At 40.1% G+C, this 24292-nt stretch overlaps 1 protein-coding gene across 1 annotated transcript in view; it reads right to left on the bottom strand.

Moving 5' to 3' along the window:
* The window catches only part of LOC115240349, a 46949-nt gene that overhangs the window by 8499 nt on the left and 14158 nt on the right, over window positions 1–24292 (bottom strand). Inside the window, 1 exon segment of the mRNA XM_029815443.1 lies at window positions 942–1086. Coding sequence (XP_029671303.1) covers window positions 942–1086 — 145 coding nt within the window.

Raw genomic sequence — 24292 nt, 5'->3', positions numbered from 1 at the left:
GTAGGAAGAACGACGGAGACAATGGGATAGCTGATGGCGCAGAGCGGAGGGACAATCAAGTGGACTGAAGCGATTAAGTCGCCGCCGAATAGTCTTTGAGAGATTTTGCTTTGCTTGAGAGGATGGAATGTTCCATGGCTATATCTGTGAAAGTCGAGAATCGGCCGCAATATCCTGAATTGACTCTCTTGAATGAAAGTTTATAAGAATGTACGTAATCGAGTATGCGAGAAATGATGAATTTTCGCGCGTTCTGATATCAATCACTTTTGAAGCAGAATCAACATTTAAACGAGAATAATTATTTGCATTTTTGTGGCAAACAAAGATAAAAATATTTTAGATTGGGACAAATAATTAATTAATTAAATAATAGAAAAATAAATTTTGTAACTTTTTTTTTTTTCATCCAAACATAAAACCACGACTCTCGAACAAAGAATAAAAATAGAGAAAGAGCTCATGTGTGTGTAAAGTTACCCAATGTGCTTGTAGACTGTACGTCTAATAATTCTTTCAATTTATTGATAAATTTACATTTCAGTAGCATAGTACGCTTGTTGAAGAGCGGATGTCGTTTTGGGAATATAATGAAAGCTGGTTAAAGAACCAGTTTCAAGTAGCAGCTGTCTAAACATTGATAGAATCTGACTTACAATTTTTTATGTTCAATATGCCTGATCTTGTCATACATATATCATATGATATTTTTATAATCATTATCTAATAAATTTTCAAGGATAAAAGATGTAAAGTAATTAATTTTGCAAAAAACATTTAAGAAGGTAAGAGGTAATAATGCATTTGAATTTAAAATTTTATAAAAAGTGGCATTCACACATACGGAGAGAGTATTTTTTATTTCTGCCACGTAGCAAATTAATGTCTTATTTATATACTAGCGGTTATTAATATTAGAATAAATATAAAAATTAACTTACGTTATAAATGATGTACTTCTCAGCATCGTCATCAACATACGAGTCCGGCGGGTATACCGGACATATTATATTGACTTGATCGTACTCGAACGCTGCATTGTTCTTGTTTACGTCGATTATATGATCTGTATTGTCTATTCGAAATCTGTAACAGAAAAACAGACTCATAAACAACTCAATCAAAGATAAAATTTATATTCGTTATATTTGCAAACAAAAATCCATCCTTAATTATAAGCAAAAATAAATAACAAGCGCGATCTTACAATATTATTTATTCTATGTACGCGTATGGCGCGATGAAATATTGCTCAAGTATTAATATTTTCATATCTTTTTTTTTATGAAACATCGGGAGATAATATAATAGATACATATAAATAAATAAATATCGCATAAATATTTTTGTGTTACTCTCAAAGCGCGCATCGAAATTTTTGCACGCATTTTACTCAATATATATTTTCAGACCTCATTCGAAAGTCTACGATAAAAGATTATATTTTCCGCAGCCTATGATGATGCCGTGCATACCGCCGTTTCCAGCGCATACCGAGTTCTATCCGTAAAACATTCGCGAGATGCCGACGCCTCGAGAGATGAACTCTCGGAGGGAGTGAGAGAGATAGGGAGAGCAAGCTAGCGTCCCTACGGCCTGTCGGTAGCCAGGTCAGGAAACGGAGAAAAAGAAAAGAAGCGAACTCGCTCTCGTACCCAACGTCAGATAGGCAGGCGCCTATGGTGTCGAAGCATCGTGCAAATTGTACGAACGTTATACAGAGTGTTTCAGAAACAATCTACTATAATATCCTTATATGGAAATTATTTCACGAATAAAGAAAAAATTTGAATTATTATTGCCTTTTTTAAAGAGAGAGAGAATGTTATTTTTTTAATATTAATATATCGAGAAGATCTCGTTTTATATCGATACTTGAGATCGATCTTAAAAAAAAAAAAAAAAAAAAAAAAATAGATTTTCATTATCCGTAAAGCTCAATTGAGATATTTTCTTGAAGCGATCATGGTTTTGTTTAGCTTAGCCCCCTGGATCTTAGTTCGGACACCCCATATATTTATGCGTGTAGGTATGCGTTAGCTAGCAATTATGTACACACGCGCATACATACATACGCAACGCGCGGGCGTGCACATCGCCGCATTATGTGGCGGTGAGTTTGCCGGTGAGGATATACTCGGTAAGGATGAAGGAACGAAAGGTCGGCGGATGATAGGAAGAAGAGGAGTAGGTGCAGAGAGAAGAGGTGGCGGACGGTTCCTATATAACCGGTTCTCTCACCGTGAACACTCTCGCACACGCTAATACGCGTTCCGTAAGTCGGAGTGTACGTAACAGCAACGTCCCCCTATTTCGCGTCATCCACCTATTTCGAATTCGCGAGTCGACAAAAACTGCGTTAACATCCAATAAAATTAGAGCTAAAAAAAATTCAATATGTGTATATAAAATTCAATATGTGTTTTATATTCTCTCTATCGTATTTATTTTTAATTGCATATTTATTTATATGATAATTATACGTTTACATAAATGTACTCGTTATCTATCAATATTTACCTATATGATCAATGCATCTTTAATAATATATAATATTTTATTTTACATATACACAAACAAAATGTATCTTTTGTGCTGACAACCTGGTTTCGTTAGATAGTAGTACATTTCACATCCGTGTTGTGGACGTTGGACATTGTGCCGCCTTTTATTTTACCTTTTATTTTGTTTTTCACTCACACAAGTCTCGTCCTCGTTCGCGTTTACACGTTTATAGATGCACGCACTGTCTGATGCATCTACTTTTTGCGCCCACATTACGAGCGCGTTCAAACCGCATGATGTGGAGAGCTTTACACGCGTATAACCGTATTTATTCTCTATCGTTCTTTCTTATGTGCGTTTGTTTCGTGTTGGTACACACACACATATATATATATATATATATATTTTTTTTTTTGCACGTGTTTAGAGTTTATCCGAATCGGCACCATTACGTGCATACACGGTACAGCGTATAAATATTTTTGTCGTTCATTTTTTATATTACGTTCACGTGCGCTTCCGCGATTGGACCGAGTATAGTCGGTCACGGATGATATAAGCCATAAATCGTATCCATTTATCTTTTTCCCATATACATGTATTTAAAGTTTTTATTATAAAGTTAATTAACTATAAACTCTCCAATTTTCAATATTAAATTTATGTAAAATCAATACAAGTCATCATATTATTTTATAAGAGCTTTAAAAAAATCTTTAAATAGTCATATATGTTTGAGAAGCGCGCGCTCGTTTTAAAATTACTTTCGTTTATAATTTACAACGCTCGCTCTCCTGATTATAAAGACATAGATATGTCAAAACCGATAATTTTAGCACGACTTCGTTTTGTTCTCAGTTACAGGATTATGATAGGGTAGGTTGACCGCAAATTTGTCAAACGCGACGCGATCCTCAATTTTGATATAAAGCTCTTCAAGAGAGCTCGCCCGCGTATACAAGTCACGCTTGTCACGCGGGACAAGCACGGCGACGCTATTACAGAGGGAAACGCGGGCGTCGAATATACGCGGTTCCGACGTTTCGGAGCGTTAACGGACAATCTCATAAGTGGGCGTGTAAGGGCTCGAAAATTGGAAGGTAGGCCGGACCTCGGCTAAATTAACGTTTGGCGATAATATCCGCTCTTTCTCTCTCCTTTTTTTCGTAATACCTCCATCGGTCTCGATCTGGTATCCTTAAGTAAGCGCAACAACGGCACGGATATGCGCGCATATGCATGCACGTGTCGAGCATCTAATGAGTGCGCGTGGACGTATAGAACGTTTCGTTGGCGACTTGGCCATTATTAGGTCATGAATTTATCAAAGACCGTACGTAACAGCCTGAATTACTCGTGATAAAAATGTACCATTTTTTTTTTCTCCTTTCGTCCGGATTGCCTGGCATCCTGAAAGAGCGCGATTAAAAGAACGAGAGGTTTTCAGACAGACGTTGTCGTCGTTGTCACGGATAACGTACGCGGAGGAGGCGTTTCGAGCGAGAACAACTTTATCGCCGTTTCCGTCAGAACACGTAGTCAAACGTGTTTAACTTTTTTTCCTCGCCCGACCGTTCGTTCCTTCACAGGGATTTTTTATTTGCCCGATTATTGCTACCGCCGGGTTAGAGACCTGGCGAGAGAGGCCCCTGGTCGCGTCTTCCTCTTAATCGCCAAAATTCGTCCGGCCTTTTTTCGTTTCGCTACTCGTTGCTGACGTTGCTCCTTTTTTTTTTTTTCACGCGGCTATCGCGATACCAACGAGCTATAAAGATCATCCTTTTTTGCTTTTCGAAAATTCCTCTTTTTCCTCCGCTATTATCTCTCTTTCTAATCACCACAAAGAACGTCGGCCGGACGTGTTATTGGTAATCCCGATATGTGATTTAAGATTCTCCTCTCCGGGGAACGATGTCATTTGCATATATCTACGTATTCGTAGAAGCCCTCGAGTACCCTCGTATTAATGTGATATCTCGGCTGGGTCCTTAACAGTTCTTTTCTGGCCTTAGGTAAACACTCGACATGAATATGTATGCCACCTCGCCGGTGACCCGCGTTCACTCGAAAGTACTACGCAATGGACATTGAGCCTCACTTCGTGGTCACGCGTCTCTTATGCGATCGTCATAGTCAGGATTCTAACAATATGTTATCGAATACGTGTATTATTCGGCGATTCTCTATATCGACCTAGTCTTGCAACAATAAGTAACGGTGTATCAAAATAATATAGCAGGGAAACATGATTGCCATCTTTTCATGGATAAGAATGAGCAAGTGTGGGAGATATCACTGGCTTTTTTTTTAATGTTTATCATATTTAGGATTAATGGTAGATTATCGGTGTTTATTTCAATTAGAGTTCCTTTTTCTTTATTATATAATAATTATCAAGTTAAATGTTGATTGATTATGTAGCACGACGCTAGAATATTATTTTTTGTTGTATCTGATATTCATATAGCATTAAATGATAACTTTTAATCACATCGACGAGACATCGAATACATTTGAGCAGCAATTTTCAAATTGATTTCCGTACGAATACAAAAAATGAATTTGGTCGCCAGCATCGTAATAGCACCGTACACTCCATTTCCAACTGTCTTCATTAATTCCCACCACTATCTAGTCGACGCCAATCAACTCCCCAGTGAACCCTGTGAGAGGGTCTTCCTAATTGGAATCGCGAAAAAGTGGGCGTGTTCCGATGGGGTACAGCATCGTTTCAGGTCGCTCCTGCGAATTCCTGTCAGCCATTCGGCGATGTGGCAATTTTCTATCCCACTAATTTGAACATCAATAACTTTGTATATTTCTTAAATGCCTTTATTCTGTTGTATAATACAATATATAACTGTATCTTTTAAATGTGAATTGATATTAAAGAATAAGCTTCGTATTCCCATTTTTTTATCATCAAACATATCTATATTATTTAAGTTTCTCTTTCTCATGTAAAAATATTTAAAGATAATTGTAAATGAATTTTTACGCTCGTGTACACCGTCAACAAATTCTTACTGTTATACGTACAATAAAAAAAGTTTTATGTAACACGTAATTATATGTAACGGCAGGCTACTTAGATTGTCAGAATGCATGATCGTAGAGAGGGTTGATGCAATCGTCACGATCCGCCGTTCGGATCTACAATGATCAAAATAAAAATGCGAACGAAAGCGGAGGCGAGTTTAATCTACCTGACCGAAAAAGCGAGCTACGAGGCGATATATTCGCCCACAAAAGAGAGCCTCTCGTTTCCGATCCTTGACCCTCGCGTGTCGTCAAATTGAAAGAGAGGATTCGCGGCTCGGGCGTGCGAGATGAGAGTCGCGCGCAATTTCCGAAGCGTGCAACTTCGTGCGGACCTGACGGTGGAACAAAGAAGACTCGGTGAGAAACGGTGAGGAAAGCGTACCCACGTGCGCCGCGAAGAAAAGAGATACCAAGAGGAAGAGAAATATGGAAAGACTGATTCAAAAAAGAAAACGCGTCAGTACAGAATATTTTTATACCAAATGCAATATTCACGACTTCTTCAAGTATATATTAGCGATAGTTAATAATTCATCGATATTGTCTGATAATTTTTGTTTTTTAAACTCGTTCTTTCGTTCAATTTAAAAAAATTGTTTCTAAACAACATTATTTCTACGAGATCGTTTAACGGGATTGTAAATCTGAGACTGAAGTTTCATTGTTTTATGGATTCGCCCCTATTGGGGAAGAGAAGACGGAGAGAAGAACAGATGGAATGGATGCTCGTATGCACTAACTATATATATATATATACATAAGTGGGATATTTTGGTAGGAATATCAAAGAGCCGGGACCGCGCGTCAAAGAAAGTGAAGAGAGTGAGCGCATGGAAAAAAAAGAGGAGAAGAAAGAAAGCGGGAAGAAAGAAAGAGGAAAGAAGCGAGGATAAAAAGACACTGTGGACGGAGCGTGGACGTTACGGCTTCGGGACCACCGCTTGACTCTTTCATTCATCATGTTCATTCCACAAACGAGTACGACGCGTACAAAGTCGTAATTCGCGAAACCGCAAATTGTAAACGAAGATATAAATTTTGGTTTGTATAGTTACGTCAACGTATAAGATTATTTTTTTATTTTCTCGATTTTCATATCTCATTCTATATTTTAGATTAAACACTGCTTAATTTATAATGAATCAGCTAACGTTCTGGAAAATATATAACTAATTTTTAGATAAAAGGTATATTTTAGACACGGTGTCGAAAGAATTGATATCACGCCGTGCGTGAGATACGATCGGAAAACAATCATAATCAGGTCGAGAAACTTCCTCACGCTCGTAACTCGTGTCATTGCCCGAAAGATTCGTCTGACAAAAGAGGAGCGCAAGCGTTAATTTTTCACGTGAAATCCGAATATGATGGGCGTTGGCATATAACATGTTCGCAAACACGGAATCGTTAAAATCCTCGTTTCTCGGAAGACGTATATATATATATATCCTTCGCACCTGCCCGGTTTCACCGACAGTTGCATGTACTACATGTAGAGAGCAATGTGCATCGCTCCGTGATTGGTTCTCCCCGGGGAAGGGATGATTTTATTTCCGCCCAATATGCGAACCCTTTGTTACCCCTTCGACAGTTGCATTCACGGCACTTTCCAATTTCCGTCGGTGTCGATCACGCCGCGAGGCTGACGATCAGATGTAGATTTGTCGCGTGATATCCAGAAGAGAAGAGCTCGCCGTCATCTTTCCGTCATCGAAGATATCTTTAATCACGGGACGATATTTGTGGATCATCACATCTTTTTTTCTTCTTTTCTTTTGTTTTCTTTTTTTCGTTTTCGTTCGACAAATTGCAGTTTCTTGAAATTCTTTTATTATCTACACTTATTGTTAATTTAATATGGTTGCTGTCTGGTCTTGCATCTTGCGAAGTAATATTAAGTAAGATTATTGCTTTGAATATACATTTTGCATATATTATTTTATTTAAAAAATTTAAAAAAAAAACTAACATTCTGTAATGGCGTGACTTATACGGAATGTTTTTTTTTTTAATTTTATTCAAAAAGACTAGTGCGAGAATCTCTCTTTCTCTCAGCTAAGGTTCATTGTCTTAAAATAAAGAAATGAGCTTTTTCGAGAATTTGCTTTGGTATAATATTATTTTATTGAATGTGATAGACGCGCGCGTATTCATATCTCATTCATACTTAACACTGAATGTGGCTCTATTTGATTTTCAGCCTGAAATAACATTGCATATGATATGCATATAAGACAAATAAAACTCTCGGATCCGATCCGATCCTGTGAGAAGCATCTGGCTCTTCTGTAACATTTGAAAAGCGGATTTATTCGATTCACGTACCCTTCAATTCTTCTGCATTCTTGCAGTTGCGTTCGAGTGCCCGTTCGAAGATCTCTCACGGCAATATCTCGTGTTTCGCACGCATGTATTGCGCTACCCCGAGAAAGAGAGAGAAACGGAATAATTGGTCGTTAGCGCCTACACACCTATCATTTGCAACTGCAACGTGCGGCAACATTCTTGCACGCCGCTGATATTCAGAAATGTTGCGGCGGCAGCGGCGACGTGGACGCGGCTTTACAACAACTTCCTGGACGACAACAGCGGCGTCTTGGCTCCATGAGCGGCCCGCTTAATGCAAGGCATTAAGGCGTTACGTAAATGCGTCTCGCATGCTGCCTGCGGATGACTCGTCGGCGTCTTTGGATGTCCCTCTCCATTTAAGACGACCCGCAGAGCGTTATTATTAGTTAACTTCAAATATTTATCGTATTCTTCCTCCGCATGGCCCAATTCTGTCGGCTGTCGCTCGATGGATATGTTTCATCCAGACTATTCTTGTATTCCGGTTAAATAAGGAGCTGCAGAGGAGCGAGAGACTTAATTGTCAGATATATCCAATGAGCCAAGAATAATATAATAAACCAGCGATTTTTAAAATAGTTTTATAGATCAATAAATAAAATTATCGATCGGATTATCACTTAATATTTTAGACAAATTGATCAATGAGACAAAATAAAATATAATTAAATTAATTTTTTGAGAAAAAAAATGGGACACAGAGAAGAGAAAATATATCTCGTGATATTTGGAAAGAACGAATATAATTTAAAAACCAAGCGGTACAACCCCTCAACCTAATAAATATTGACTTAATTTCTTCGAGTGTTAATCAAGTTTTTCTTAAGTATTTATTTCGATTAAACCTAGAATAATATTTTGCACTCACGTGGAAAAAAACAACCAAGATAAAATAGACGAGCGGAAACGTGTACGAGAATTCGAGCGTGTTTTCTCCACCCAGAAAAAAAAAAGTTACTGTGGCATAGTGTTGCGTCATTCGCGTTTCGCGCATTCGTTACGCCAATCTCTCGTGTCTTTTTGCCGCGGCCAGCAAGGCAACCATCGCGCGAGCGCGTTGCTGGAAAAAGAGCCGTGAAGGAAACACTGCTCCCGAGTATCGGTGGTGTAATGTAGCGGGGGAGGGAAAGGGAATGCTAAGTTAATGAGGCATCGGGTGATTTTATTTTCTTTCATCCGCCCTCTTTCCTGCTTCTACGAGAGGTAAAACTTCGTCCCGATCGGCGAGTTTAACTGTATCGTGGCAAAATACCGACCGATAATTTGTCGAATACCGTCGCGGCGAACTAATCCATTATCGATGGTATGTTTCGCTCGTTATTCCGCGCGACGGAATGATTCGCTCGCGAACGGATTAATGAGATAGTTCTTACGTTACGAGGTGTACAGAGTGCCAGATCGGCGTTTGCGTGATCCGCGGAGAATCGCGTGACTCGCGGATTTAATGTAAAAAGACGATTCACATACAAATGTGGAGTGCATCTGAAATCGCATTGAAATGTATCAATGATCACCGACTGTTAGAAAACACGAACGCGTTCGGCAGAAATATTATAAATCTGACAATAATGATGAAATCTGCTCTGAACTCTGAATAGGTAATATTCGAAATGCTATAATAAAAAACGAGCAACGCTACTCCATTGAGATTGCTGAACCTCGACCATAAATTAATTTCCGGTGATGCGTTAAAGTTTCCCAATCCGACTTTCTTATTTTCTTTACGCTCTCGTCTTTTACTCGTAATATAATCCGTTTTATAAGCATCGCCCGGAAAACATCGCCGTCTCTCTCGTCATTGCATTTCTCCTTATCTATCACAACATTATCCGTATCTTCCTGTCGTCAACTCGCAGAGTGCGACGTCTCCGAGGAGAATGGGTCTCTATAAACTCTCCTCCAACTCGAGAAAAATCTCTTTCGATCAATCTCGAGACTTGAGCGAATTCAACGATAACAAGAGTCGCGAAATAACATTCCCGTTTTCTGATCGACACCGCCATACGTTTCGTCATGTAATAATTCCGCAAAAGAAGTTATGCTATTGAAAATTGACATAAAACCTAAAAAAAAAAAAAAAAAGAAAAAGAAACAGCAAATGTAAGATTTTCAAAACATTCGAGTGCAATTTTCTTTTTCGTCGAAAACAACATATATATGATTTATTGTTATAAATAAATCCATCTCTCGAGTCAAAAACGATGCGGGAGGAAGGTGTAGCGCGCGTGCCGACTTTGACGTTACTTGGTGAGTTTTATTAGGGAGAGCCTCTACCCGCGCGTCTATAGCCAAAAGTTCATCGATCCACGCGCGCCACGACGCCGGGCGTCCTATTAAAAGCCGCCTCCGCCGCCTCCGTTGAGGCGTGGTACGGAGGCTCTAAAGTGGCCGGACGCGGACGGAGTGTCGGTGTCGGTACCGGCGAGAGATCAGAGGGCCGACGTCGAAAAAGAAATAATTCTGTGCCGCGGAGAAACGCGCAGCGGCACGTGTTTTCGGAGCTTGCGTGTCGCGTCCTCGGCGACGTCGCAATTCGTCGATTTATCAAAAGCGTCGTCGAAAGCCGCGACAAACCTACCGCCTTCACCCTTTGCGTTCGCGCCTTTGGCTCAACAGGTGATAACATGAGCGAGACATGGTGTCGCCGCCGTTGTAGGTTGATACTTAATTAACGGTACCGATTGAATTTACAGATTTCGAAAATGTGATAGAGAATAAATGTGTAATCTATAGTTACAAACTGCATAGATGGTGCACTTTAAGATAATACAATTTAGTTTTTTCTTTATAATAAGTAAATATATAAATATAAAATTATATAAATTGAAGAGATAAATTGAAACAAAATTGCAAATAGAATAAATCTATATTTTTCAGTCAAAGAGAAAGATTGATATAAGTATAGATATAGAGATTCTTTTCTTTAACAAAATTCATAACATAATTAGTAGGATATTTAATTGTAAGGATTTGTCGAGTAAAATAATTTATTAAAAACATTTATTAAAAATTATATACTTGATATTTTTTCTATGCAAACGATATGAGTTGCTCAATATTTAACGGTAAAGTCTATTATTTGTAGTTTGGTTTAGGATAATTAATAGCCGAAAACTTTGTGTCGTCCATTTATTACAGTTGGAAACGACATGTTACGTTAAACATTTGTTCGAGTTTATGACTGCTATTATTTTTGTGTTGGTTGCTTTCGTACGCGTTGGATCATCAATCATCGCATTGTAGACGCGAGAAAGCAACCCATACTTTTGAAATTTAATATGTTAGATCAATTGATTCGAGGAATTCGAGAATTTTGGAAGCTATACTAACATTTTATATCGCTATAAATTATTCATCGAAGATCGTCGAATAAATATTGCCTATACAATGTAACAAGAGTTATATCGATTAACGGTTAAATTGTATTTTTCCGCATAAAATTGTATTTTTTTCTTAAAAGTATTCGAATTACGAGATGCTTCAGCTACATTAAAAATGATTTAATTGCACGTTTCCTAATTTCAGGCGATTTACTTTGTGGCAATGGCCGCCGTGAGAGCAGCGAGAAACCGTGCGATCCACGATGACATTTGACGACGATTTAATTTTACGATCGTTGGTTTTATGAGGCTCTCGAAAGTCGATTAGGAGAAACCACTCTTGGGCGGAGTTGTCGTGGTCTTAGCCTTCGAATTTAGGAAGAAAGCGCGGAACTTGCGACGACCTTGCTATGTTACGATCTCTTCAGTTTTATGGCTGATACCGAGTCCGTGTACGAGGAAACTCGATGAAAGCTTTACGATTGTGAGAATTCTTACGGTGCATTAAAGATGAAAAAAATAGTTACATTTCCAAGTATAAATTTTCGGCCGAATGAAATGGAGAAACACAAAGTATCGTATACGATGTGGATTGTCTCATTAGTATGCAACTGAGACTAATACTCGTATATATACTTATACATTTTATTTCTCAGTAATTATAAAATAGTTTTTTTCATTATATCAAGAATATTTAAATACGAGATATATCTGTAGAAAAATCTAATATAATTTATACGAATCAGTAAGACACATATTTGTATCTTGCAGTAATATTTTAAATTGCACATTAAGATACCATGTGATAAAATATAGCGTTCGATCAATTTTACGCCAAAGAAGCCTAAGGTTAAATTGATTAAATAATCAGATAAAAGAATACGGAGTACTTGGAGACATTCTGCATGATCGTAAAGGAAATAGAAAATATCGATGTTGCTAGAAGCTATGCCGATAAAATCCACGATATCGAATCGTTGCTTCCTGTTCCGTTCTTTTATCCCGCTCGTAGAATTAATGTCTCGAGAGCACAGGCTCTCTTGGACCACGTGCATCAATTGCAATGTCAAGCCATCCGACAGAAGTGCTTTCCGAGTTCGATGTCTTCCGGGATGATAGGACTAATCACGACTAGATTTTCTTTGGACTTGAGGGAGATCCGCATTGAGACATTTCTGTTCGGCCGATGTTGGGACGGGATAACCGCGTCCCGCGGGTCTCGAAATCCGTTCATTTCGGACTCGGAGTTCATAATCCCGGGCGGGGACTACATCGTCGTGTTGATATCCTCGCGATAGCTCCATTATTCGTTCGTTGGATGTTGGCGTCGTGCGCAGGCAGGCAGGTACGTCGGGGATCGTTGTCGTCGCGACAGTTCGGGGTCACTTCCTAGTGCCGGAACGTTTCACACCAGCGTGACACATCGGCGCGGTGCGATTCAGCGGTTGTACAGTCACGAATTCGCGTGACCGCACCGCGGAAAATCACCGACGACGATGGGCTGGCTCGACCCCGCCGCGTCGTGTCGTGTCCCGACAACGGGACGAGCTACATCTCCGTTCTGATCGCCATCGGGTGAGAAATCTCGGCTTCTATATTATTTGTACGCGCGAACATGGATGTGTGAGTACTTGTATCCTCGCAACGCTCGTAGCCCGACAAAGGCAAATCAGAATAATTCTAATTCTAATCTTGACAATGTATTTGATGAAATGCTGCTATTTCTGATCTTTGTAGCTCTTGTTTATAATTGATTATTTTATGATTAATATATATTGTGTTAAAATAGATTATTTAACAAAAATTATATCCACATTTTGATTTACAAGTTCAGAAATATTAAGTATCTTCTTGGAAAGAATATGTAAGTACTTCCTTCTCTCCACATCTTAATTATCTTCGATAGATTACTCTAATTGTCGCGTGCACGCATGCTTTATTTAAAAAATAATAAGAATATTGTGATGATAATAGTAATGTATAATTATGTATCATTAATCATCAGAACAATTAGAAAAACAATCGCGTAAAAATTAAGTAATTAAACGTAACAAATTAAGCACGTTAAATTAAAGAATAGGAGCTAAGTAATACAATAATTATCAAGTATATAATTATCATGGGTTCTTTCGTATAATTGTGGTAATTATAACTTATTATCATAATTATTCTTCCCGCCAATTATTGTGCCGTTAAATATCGTGCTATAAATTTTTATGTGAATTTTTATATACTATGAATTTTAACAATCTTCTTTCATGCTTTATTTCTTTTTACACGAGGATATTTCTTTTCACGCGGTCTTTGATAAGATGTCCTTACTATTGTTTGCACACGTGAACGCGAAGTGTACTTATTATCCTTTATTTTCGATGAGATTCTTCTTAGTGCGCAAAGAACAGGACTCTTTGCCGCATTCCGTCCGTCTGTCAACATTTCGACGATTCCTTCGAGAAGTCCTCCTTCTCTCCGCGCATAAATCATGCCATCGTCCGTGTGCCTCCTATAATCTCCAGCGTCGCCGGCACTTGTTCTAAGGAAATAGACTCGTCATCCCTTTACAATGTGCTAAGAAGCAAGGTAAACATCGGGACCGTCGTCCTCGTTGACGTTAAGTCGACCCGAGGTCTTACCTCCCTCGACTTTTTACCTCGGTCCCGGTTTCCGCACGTGACTTTCAACTGACACGGAGTCTTCCTCCTGCTGCGGTGAGAAGAGAAAGACGGAGAGAGGAGGTGCCGCCCATCGCGACCTCGGTTGCACCACGTGCGGTATCCCTCGGGACAAAGGGCTCCGAGTCCCGAAATCCGGGTCTCATAATCTGCGCGGTGGGGGACGGGATTCTCTATTTATGCGACGAAGGCAAGTGGTTGTGCCAATACGAGGCCGGCAAGTGGTGTGGAAATTAACCTTGAGCAACCGTCTTCTCCACCTCCCCTTTTTTTCCCTCGCGAGTATCTCGATCGTTCTTGTCGATCCGGAATAAGCGGGCCCTGGGTTTGCGCGTAGACCCGGGGCGGGCTAGCTACGGTATAAATCTCGGCGCCCTAGACAAATGGGGCCCTCCTAACGGTGCGTGCTTGCGTAGAGTCCTACGCGAGCATGCCACGAGGCCTCTCTTTGTTCGTCGAACAACGACACGTCCAACGGCGTCCGGCTTGTTTGCTTCGTAATTTTCGGATACTCGAGCCGATGCAGTTTTCGTAAGACAATTTCATTCACGTTCAAGGTCGCAATACCCATAGAGAAATCTTCACGTTAAATCTGAGCCGAAAAATAAATCTGCAAGCGAAGAGGTGTAACGATAAGAGTGAATCGTAAATAAGAATTTACTTCTTCTGAACGGTTTAAATGGTGCTGACAACACGATTAATAACCGTTGTACAATATTTTAAAATCGAGAAAATGCATCTATTTTTATATTTTGCGTTTGTGTATGGTTTTTACATTAATCTTATTCTTACGTAACACGCGTATTTAAATACGAATCATTTAATTGAATCGCAAGATATTACAAGTTTTCATTTCGCGTTATTTTTTTCAATTTTGTTTAGATCTATACCGATAAATTTGTTTTCCTCCGCGAGATTCTCCGGCCAACCACGAAAACGATGAAACCTTGCTTGGACCCGGGGAGGAGCCGGTCCGCACATAAATCCCAATGTCCTAGATTTAGATGAATAGGTTTTAACGGTGCGTACGCGAGTTCTCTCTACACACGCGCACGCACAAGACCCTGCGCTCGCCGCCTTTGTCCGGCCAGGACAAACGTATAAAGCAGCAGTCATTTTCGATTTTCGATTTTCAAGGCTTTAGTCGTATAGAAAGACACGCGTGTACCTGGGCTTCTTCCCCGGCAAGGTTTTTCATGCCGTCTTCCCCAGGTACGTCAAATTGTGCTCGCGTCTCCCTTTGGGAGATTTTCCCTACTCTTCTCTCTGCATCTTCTCCGCATTTTCCTATCTAACCCCTCAGCGTATCGTCGAGTTTTCAGCAAATAATAGCCCACTTGATTGTGGGTATCTTAAGCAAGGATGCGAGGGACATCCTTGCTACACGCTTCATCCGTATCGTGGGGAAACACGAGATCTATTGTCGGAATTCATAGGGCATCACATCGCGGAGAAAAGAAATATTGCGGCTAAAAGTGGCGCATTTTGTTTGCTCGGTATTGTTGTCCGGAGGTTAATAGTGAAGTGGTTTGTTGCTGAAATTTTTCGGGATCGCGCGGCTTAACAACAGATGTTCGCTAATGGGCGGAACCGTTCGTTCCATACAAATGATGGAATCGTATGTATACTTAGGATTATTGTTTTTATAACTTGCTGTTTTTATAACATTGGACCGTTTATGTTATATCTAGTTTTCGGTAAAGGCTCAACAAGTTTCTGTTTAGAGAGAAATGCCAATCAATTCTAAAAGATTTAATAAAACATCAATAAAAAGTATTATTTTTTTATTTTCTTAAAAATACACACGCGGATTTTTATAAGTAAATAAGCGTCTGTTAGTGATTTTATTGTACGGTATGTTTTTTATCGTGTAATATTTATAGATATATATATATATATATATAATTCCGAGACAAGAGATTGCGCGTCGAGCCTCCCGACGAAATCCACGAACTACATCATCAATCACGTGGATCTCCGTCGATCGTGCAAGGTGCAATTATGGATATCCAGAAACGGGTGGCGGTCTCCGTAATACAAAGAATCCATTTCACTCTTCCTCGCCTCTTATGCGCGCATCTTTCTCCTCGCCGATCGCTCTCTTTCTCCCGCGCCTCCCCCTCCTCCCATCCTCCCTATGCCCGTTCGCCCCTCGAGAGAATCGATCTACGGCTGTTCTTTCGGAAACCATATATTTTTCGTTTCACAGTTCGCGGCGCCGTTGAATGCCCTGCCTCCATTCAGACGAGGGTGCATCTCCGTAGCAGCCGCCAGGTATAAATTCTGGCGTCGGCAACGCGCGCTTGATGGGGTGGGTGAGGAGACGAGGAAAGGCGGCGGGAGGCGGGGTATATATTAAAAATGTATAACTTTGTCTTTATTATTTGCTTTCATTATATTGTCTTATAAGACACAATATAATTATTTTATTTTATAATACAGACATAAATCAATAAATTTTCAGAAAATTAACCGTTAGCAGCAACTTTGGTAAATATAGCGAATAGGGGACCCAAACTTACAAAGTACATGCTACATTGTAAAGCAAAGTCCAGGGAGGGGGGAAGGGGGGGGGGGGGGGGGGGGGGGGGGAGGAGGAGAAGAGTAGGGTACAGGGGGAAAAGAGGAGGAGAAAGATCGGTCCCATGGTAATCGATTACCTCCCCTGTATCCCCAGAATCCCATATAGTGACCGGCCCCATGGCCCGAAGATTGAACCTTCGATAACTGGCGCTCTTCTCTTTCTCTCTCTCTCTCTCTTTTTCTTTCTCCTCTCTTTTCCGCTCCTCTTCCTCCTCATCCCCTTTCACCCACTCTCGCTCGACTTACTCTCGAGAGATTCTCCCGAGTCGGTCGGTGCTCTCGTCTATTTTCTTGCGCCGCGCGACGAAGGACGTAATCCCGGACCTCGGAAATGCTGCGCTAATTAAACGTTGCTCCGACACCTGCTATAGAAGCCCACTTTTATAGCTCGCACAACTCTCGATGGGCTCTATGATCTCTGCTGGCAATATGATCGCGCATGGCATAGAAGGAAGAAACAGATCAAAAGAAATATTTTTAATGAGCTAGAATGAAGAATAAAAATATGAATGCAACGTGAAATTAAACTATGAACCAGTCCTGGATCGTATCGTTGTTAATATATGTGAATTTATACTGATCGGTTATAAACAACCTTACTGCGGAGCGTTTACCAGATCGCGGAACATTTTATGAAAATCCAAGATGGGTCTTTCGAAGCGCCATTAAAACGCGATCCGCGTCGTTAATTGCACGCTACATCGAAATACGTATTATGCGCGTACTATGTAAGTGCTACATCACGAACAAGATATAATTGAATCTCTCGAACACGTCTTCGGCCACGTATACGCACGTACACTCGCGTGCAAACAAACCGCGTAACTCGATATTCCTGCTTCTAATTATAATTCCGTACGCGAAACAGCTAATTGAGAGGGCGATGCCACGGATAGACACGCTATTCTGGATTCTGCATTTTGCCTTTGTGCTCGACTACTGTTACCATTCGTTTCCACGTATTTATATATTGTTCGCAGTCACAAATGGGTAAGCAAACGCATCGCGCTCTGGCGCCGGTCCTATGCATGACAATTAGATTTTATCTTTCCCTTTTTCCCCTTCTTCCCCTTTCCCTTCTCCGGAAGGACTCGTAAGAAAATAATAGAAAATATGGCTATCGCGCGTTTTGCGTATGTTAGCTTCATATTAAATCAACGTTTTTTCATTCCGTCTAAAATCAATATATATATCTCATTTTCGACGGTTAAATATTTCAACGGCTGATTTAATAACGCATGGCGTAGATATCGACAAAGATGGGACTCAATTTAACTATTTAAGTTTGATTCTCGCTTATGTAGTGATGATATAAGAGAAAAGTCACATAACTCTGCGATAAGAATGATAAAATGATTTATCTCTCTCCCTCTCGAATAATAAATTCTGTATATATGGAAAAAATTAGATAAAATAATATACTCGGATTTATTATTGTAAAAGTGCTTTATATATTATTATACGATTTATTTGTTAAAAGTTTTATAATAAGATTTGGTGTAAAATAATTAAATGTTTTATAACAAAATACTTTTTGTGTGAGATGTTAATACATGATATTTATATCCACGCCTGAATACGAGCATCGATCAAAAGAGTTTCATCATGCATCAGCAGGTAATTCTCGGAAAGCAGACGCTCTCCATATCTTTCGAAGTAGTGGTGATAAGGTTCCACTAAAGATACCGATTGACATTCTTATCGTATGGAAAGGGATACTTACGCAGTGCAATAGTGATGCATCGAGAAACATGTAATTTGTCATAGGATATATATAGACAATGTTATTTCTTAAGAATGTTAATCAGAAAATAATATAATAAACTATAAATATCCCAGATTTTTTGAAAGTGTGAAATATATAAAAATTGAAAAAATAATCAATAATTTACAATAAACTCAATAAAAACTAATTTAATTGTGTATACTATACATCAAAATATATAAAGTATAACGAATAAAAAAAAATTGAGTAATGTGAATAAAAATAAAAATTAAGTGATAAAGTTGAGTAAAAACAAGTGTGCGTGTGTGTATTCACATACGAAAAATAAATTTCGCTTTAGACGTTACGACACGATATAAAATCTACAATCTTGCTGCTGTGAACTGGCGGTACAAAAAAAAATAGACATCTCTTTGAGGATCGCGTTACGAAATACCCATCACAGTGATGCTTTTTATCGAGTGATGTTTACGACGGGCTGGAATCGGAGAAATCGAAAGGTGATAGGGAGAAACGAACGATCGAGACGGTATTGACGAGAGTATCACAATTTCTGGTTCGCGCGAGAGGCGCAATCGAATCACAGGCCATAGGAATCACGGCACATAACGCGAGGAGGACGACACGGCACGGCTGGGTGCAGCTGCTTCTTCTTCTGCAGCTTGGAAACCGCATCTGCCGGTCTTCCTTCCCACCCCGTGTGCGTCGTCCTTCTCATCCTTCGGTCTCTCATCCCCGTTTCGGTCATCCTCATTTTGGGCCCGCGGCGCATTACGCGGCACTTTTTTTCTCCGAGATGCATCCTCTTGCAGGATCTCGGCATCGAAAAGACCGACCGGTCGATCTCCTTTCCCGACTCCATGTTCGAGGAACGCACGGCCCGGTAATAACATCTCTCGCACGTATTTTGATCCGCGCGTAATATGCGAAATATATTCGTGAATATAGCGGGTGATCATATGGTATACGCGAGCACTCAGATATTCCGCGAATCACGCGGGAAAAGCATCGTAAGCATACGTTGGAAAGAAAGCGAAATCCGTGAGAGAGAATATAATAGGCATAATATTATGCTTCGTCAACATAGTGCTTCGGTAAGATCGATATATGCATCCCTCTGGGAGTCTCATTAATGACTACAGTGTTATTGCGTAGAGCAAAACCTGCCGACTAACATACGCCTTTAGAATGAGATGAAAATAAATACGCGCGGTGTAATTGAATAATGTGTCAATGATAGTATCGGTATGCATTATATGTTGATGCAAGCTACTTTATTATTCTATTCTAAAGAAGAAATGCAATCTGACTATGAGTAATATGTTACGACAGCAATCGAACGATAGCCATTAGACATGATGCAAGTGGCATACAGACTTGTTTCGCACGTGTTGAATTTAATCGAATACATGTTTTTCGATCAAATCATATTCAGAATTATTTCTCCATTCAATGTTATTTCTTGAGATGAATCTTTTCATTTGTCCCTTGAATTATGTATTACAGTGTAAGAAATATATTGCAGTTGATTTACATTTTATGTGAGATGAATGATAAGCAACAGTCGTGAATCATAGGTACTTTACATCCTGCACATGAAAATATGATCTCCCCTTTTTTTTTCCAAAGAGTTTCTTACATTAATCCGCCATCGTGTGGCTACGAAGGGAGTCGCGCGGAGTCGCTCCGCAGACATTTGTTCACCGTCTCAAGGATAGTTCATCGAGAGTAAGGTATTTGTGCTAGAGAGACGGGAAGAGAAGAGCTGCCTGTTTACTTTGCGCTTAAGTACGCGTTATAGTGTACACAGTGTGTATTTGGTGGAAACGCGTCTCGCGCGGACGAAAGACCGGTACCATTCGCCGGTATTGTATCGAATCTTAAGCTTCATTCAACGAAACGTAAATCCTCGGTCTCGGCCCCTTCATTCAAGAAACGCGAATATAAGTCGCAGCCGCACGAATACTTTCAGCTGCACGAAAGTCCCAGGGATGCCGGTGCAGATGTAAACATACTGGAGTCTTTGAGCTACTTCATTCGCGTCTCCCCGCGTGCCCGGTATTTTATATAAAGGAATGAATATACTGACGTATATATGACAAACGCGCCACTCCAAAACGATCCCTCGGACAAACGTATATCTTGATACATGCGACGCAGAGATCATCGGCTTTTCCACTATTGTACACGAAGAGTTGTCTTGCCATATGTTTGTCGCGAACAGCGTCAACGAGTTTATTTCTTAATGGTAATTTAATTCTCCAAGATATTTAAAAATTAGAAGATAATATTATATTAAGATCATTTCGACATGCAAACATGAAAATAATTATGAATTAATTCTGTATACATGTAATTAATATTTTAATTAAATAGATGTATATGTTTTATATATTAAAATAGATTTTTTAAAATCTCTTTAATTAATCTTTACTATGTAAAAATATTAAATCTACGTTATCGTCATATAATTTTCATTAAAATACGATAGATTTGAAGCTCCACAAAAAATGCATTATTAACAAATCAATTAGATTAATGCAAAATTAATATTTTACTCAATATTAAAAAAAGATATGACGTATATTTATCGTGTTAATCTGTAATATTCTATAATATTTATCATTGGTTAAATTCGTGCACGCAGATTCTCGAGCGATACGTGGGAGGATATTCTTGTCCTGCTGCCAGGATACAGGAAAGGAGAACAGGATGCGACGGAGTTGCTAGCTCGGGATAAGAACGTATGGTGGTAAAGAAACAGCTATTTTATACGTCGATTTAGAGACCGAGTGCGTGAGTTGCGTCGCGACGAGAGCGAGCAAGAGAGACGGACGGGAAAATCGTTTCTCGCTCGATGGCGTACACACATGACAGAAAATTACCGTCAATCCCCGATAAGTTATCGACAATTTTAGAAGAATGCCGCCGGGAAGTGACGCCACGTCGCGCGCACGTATCGAGCAAAACCGACAATTTGCCCGGTATTAAAGGCAACGTCGAGCCGTTACAGATCGAGTCCGCGAGCTCTTCCGGTCTCGTGGTGAAGAAAAACGACGAGACGCGACCATCGTCCGAGGCATCGATAAATTAACGGCGCTTCTCTCGCCGGACTATATCTCCGAGATGGCATGCCGCCGTCTTCCAAATTTCGTCAGTTCGACGCGCGCGCGAGGAAGTTATTACACGGCGACGCGCGGTGTTACATTAGGCAGATAAATGGTGAGATAGATGGGTACCGTAACGACGATAGAGCAGGATTAAATTACAGTGCTACGCGGCTTAAAACTATTCATACCCGGCTATGGAAAAACATAGGAGCAAATTACAGACGACCGTCTCTGTAATAAACCGCGCAGCGCGTGGACGTCACTCATCGTTAATCGCATCATTCTTGATTAGTACTTGATCGTCGCATAAATTTACGCCGAAAGCGTAATGCCACGTGAAAATCATGGGTTAACGCCGTTGTAATTTTGGTCGGATTTATTTTCAATCCTGGAAACATGTGCAAATTTGCATCTATTTTCACGATTACTAATGTTGAAATCGAGAGCGCTAAAATTATACCAATTTCAATTCTCTACGTCAGATTGGTCAGATAATATTATCGAGGGCGTGCAAGAGTCGGGGGATGAAAGTTTGCGATTCGAGATTTTGGCGACTTGAAGAAGTCGCGCGAGTTCGGACTGAGAAATGAGACGAAAAGTTGAAGCCAGAAACTCAGAGACTTAATCTAAACTAGCCGGGCGGGTTCTCGCAGAGAGACCCGCCCGTAATTAAATATTACAAATGATCGCTGGCTGCATCTTGAAGGTTTCTCGTGATGGCGAGTGAGAAGCGCTTCCAACACGGTAGACCATTCACGATCGCCCCGAAGGGAACAGCCCGCTCGTTCCCGTACAGGAACGTAACTCGTTCCCGTCACGCTCCGAGCGGGCCCTTTAACGTGTGTGCGCTACGCGCTTAAATGAAGAAAATCGAGGGGAAATTAATGTCAGACCGCCGGTCGGTCTGACCTTTAACGTTTCACTCAGGACATGTGTGCAAGACACGTTAAATGGCGCCGTCGTACCGGACGTGAGCAATAACGAAGTTATTCTAAAATGGCTGTCATGAGTTGCTCAATTTTAGAGAGCGAGACAATCTTCCTCGATATGTACAACTTGATATAATTAATATTCTCTCTTCTAAATCTTACATAATTGTGTAAAAAAGTATCGTTTTATAATTTTATGTACATATATATAAATTATTATAATTTTCATAATAATGTTTTTGGCATAAATATAAAAAAATAAAAGTTTTATTCTCTTATTTTAATTTAAAGCCACGTGTGCGTGAAGAAATATGAGAACATGTGCCTATAGCTCAAACAAAATGACGTGATTCTATAACACTTAGAAGTTCACAAACAATTCTCTCGCGTATATCTGGCCAGGTGCAGGATTGTCATCTCGAGAATGACGCAACGCAATAGTTTATCCCAGAGTGAATCCGTCGAACGCAAGCTAGCGGTGCTCTATCAGCGTTAGCGGAAGTCAAACAACGTGCACAGATATCTGTCTGGTCTAATGTTACGCGAAGCAAGGTCCAAGTAATTCGAACCTCGGATCTAAGAGCCGCAAAGGCCACGAAGCGACTCAGTACATCGACTAATCACCGTGAGAAGTCTTCCTTCCTCCGCGGAAGCGCTTAATTACCATCGGCTCTCTACCGATAACGCGCCCGGGGAACTTCGACCCTTTCGTGCCTCGAGACACGAAAGAAGGGAATGGCGGAGGTGGCCGGGTCCATCTAGATAGAGTCGTAGTATAAACGGCGATCCATATCGCTATCCGACGGACGTGAAAGACAATTGGAAACGAGATTTCGTAACGGCGACGATAAACGTAAAAGTAAACGATCGCGGCACGACGCCGCCTCGGGACTCGCGGAATTCCGTTCCTCGCTCTATCTCCCCATAAGAATGGGGGGAGGGGAAGAGGAGGGTAGGTCGGTAACGTTCTCGTTGAATGAAAATTTTAATTCTCCGCGAACGCGTTTGCGGCGATGACAATCTTCTGCGAACTTAAGCGGATGTAAACAAGCGAGCGCTTTCACTTGTATCGCGGCGATTCAGTTTTGCGCTAAAGAGAAAAATCGATGGTAAACGATATCAAGCGAATTAAAGTTTATTATTTTGCAAGAAAAACATTGGATTTTGGATTTAAAAAATCAGATTTTCTTTTTTTTTTTTTTTTTTAAGAAATCAGATTTATTAAAACTTTTGCATTTTCTAGATTTATAGAAATACATGCATAATTTTAACGAATTTTTCTAGCACACCAGGAGTATAAAATTATACGAGCTCTGCTTTGTTTGTTTGAACATCTTAAACCGCTGAAATATGACGAGTCACAACGGCACGATAGTAACTTTGATTTCTATTATGAAACAAGAGTAAGTAAGTTTCTTCGAAGTTAGTCTCCTGTCTATATATACAATTATAGTAACGCTATGCTATTTGTATTTATACACAGGACAAATCGTAAATAATACCCGAGCTTATTTTACTTACGGACAATGAAATTTGTGAAATCGTCAACAAGCGAGAAAATAACGAGAATCAACTGCCTCGCAAGTTCTCATCTTTCTCTTTTTCTTTTTCTCGGTAGCGTTTACCAAATTTTTCTATCCACGTAAACAAGCTATCCCCCGACCTACGAGAAATCCGATAGGATCGTTCCTTCCTACGGTCTCCTATAATGACAGAACTTTTCCTTGTTTCGGTGGCTAGTGGATCGGTGGAAAACACATGTCCCCGGACTACAAGACATATATAGGATCGATCCGGTTGATCGGTGCATTCCTCATCTCTTGTCAAGCACGAGGGAACAGCTCGTCCTCGTCGTAAGATATGACGAGGACAGAGGGGCAAAGGAGGGAGAATCTTCATCGTTGACGATCATCGTGGAAAAGCAGAACAAGCTGGGCCAGATGGGAGGATCGACCATGAGGAAGGGAGGGAAAAGGTGAAGGTGCAACGATGTAGAAAGCGACCAGTCTGGGTCCGGGTATTCTATTATGCCAGGTTATCTAGATTATGGCATTCC

Source organism: Formica exsecta, unplaced genomic scaffold (assembly GCF_003651465.1).
Source record: "Formica exsecta isolate Colony F162 unplaced genomic scaffold, ASM365146v1 scaffold425, whole genome shotgun sequence".
Taxonomy (NCBI): Eukaryota; Metazoa; Arthropoda; class Insecta; order Hymenoptera; family Formicidae; genus Formica; species Formica exsecta.
The sequence above is the reverse complement of the archived record's forward strand: the minus strand, read 5'-3'. Positions and strand labels throughout refer to the sequence as shown.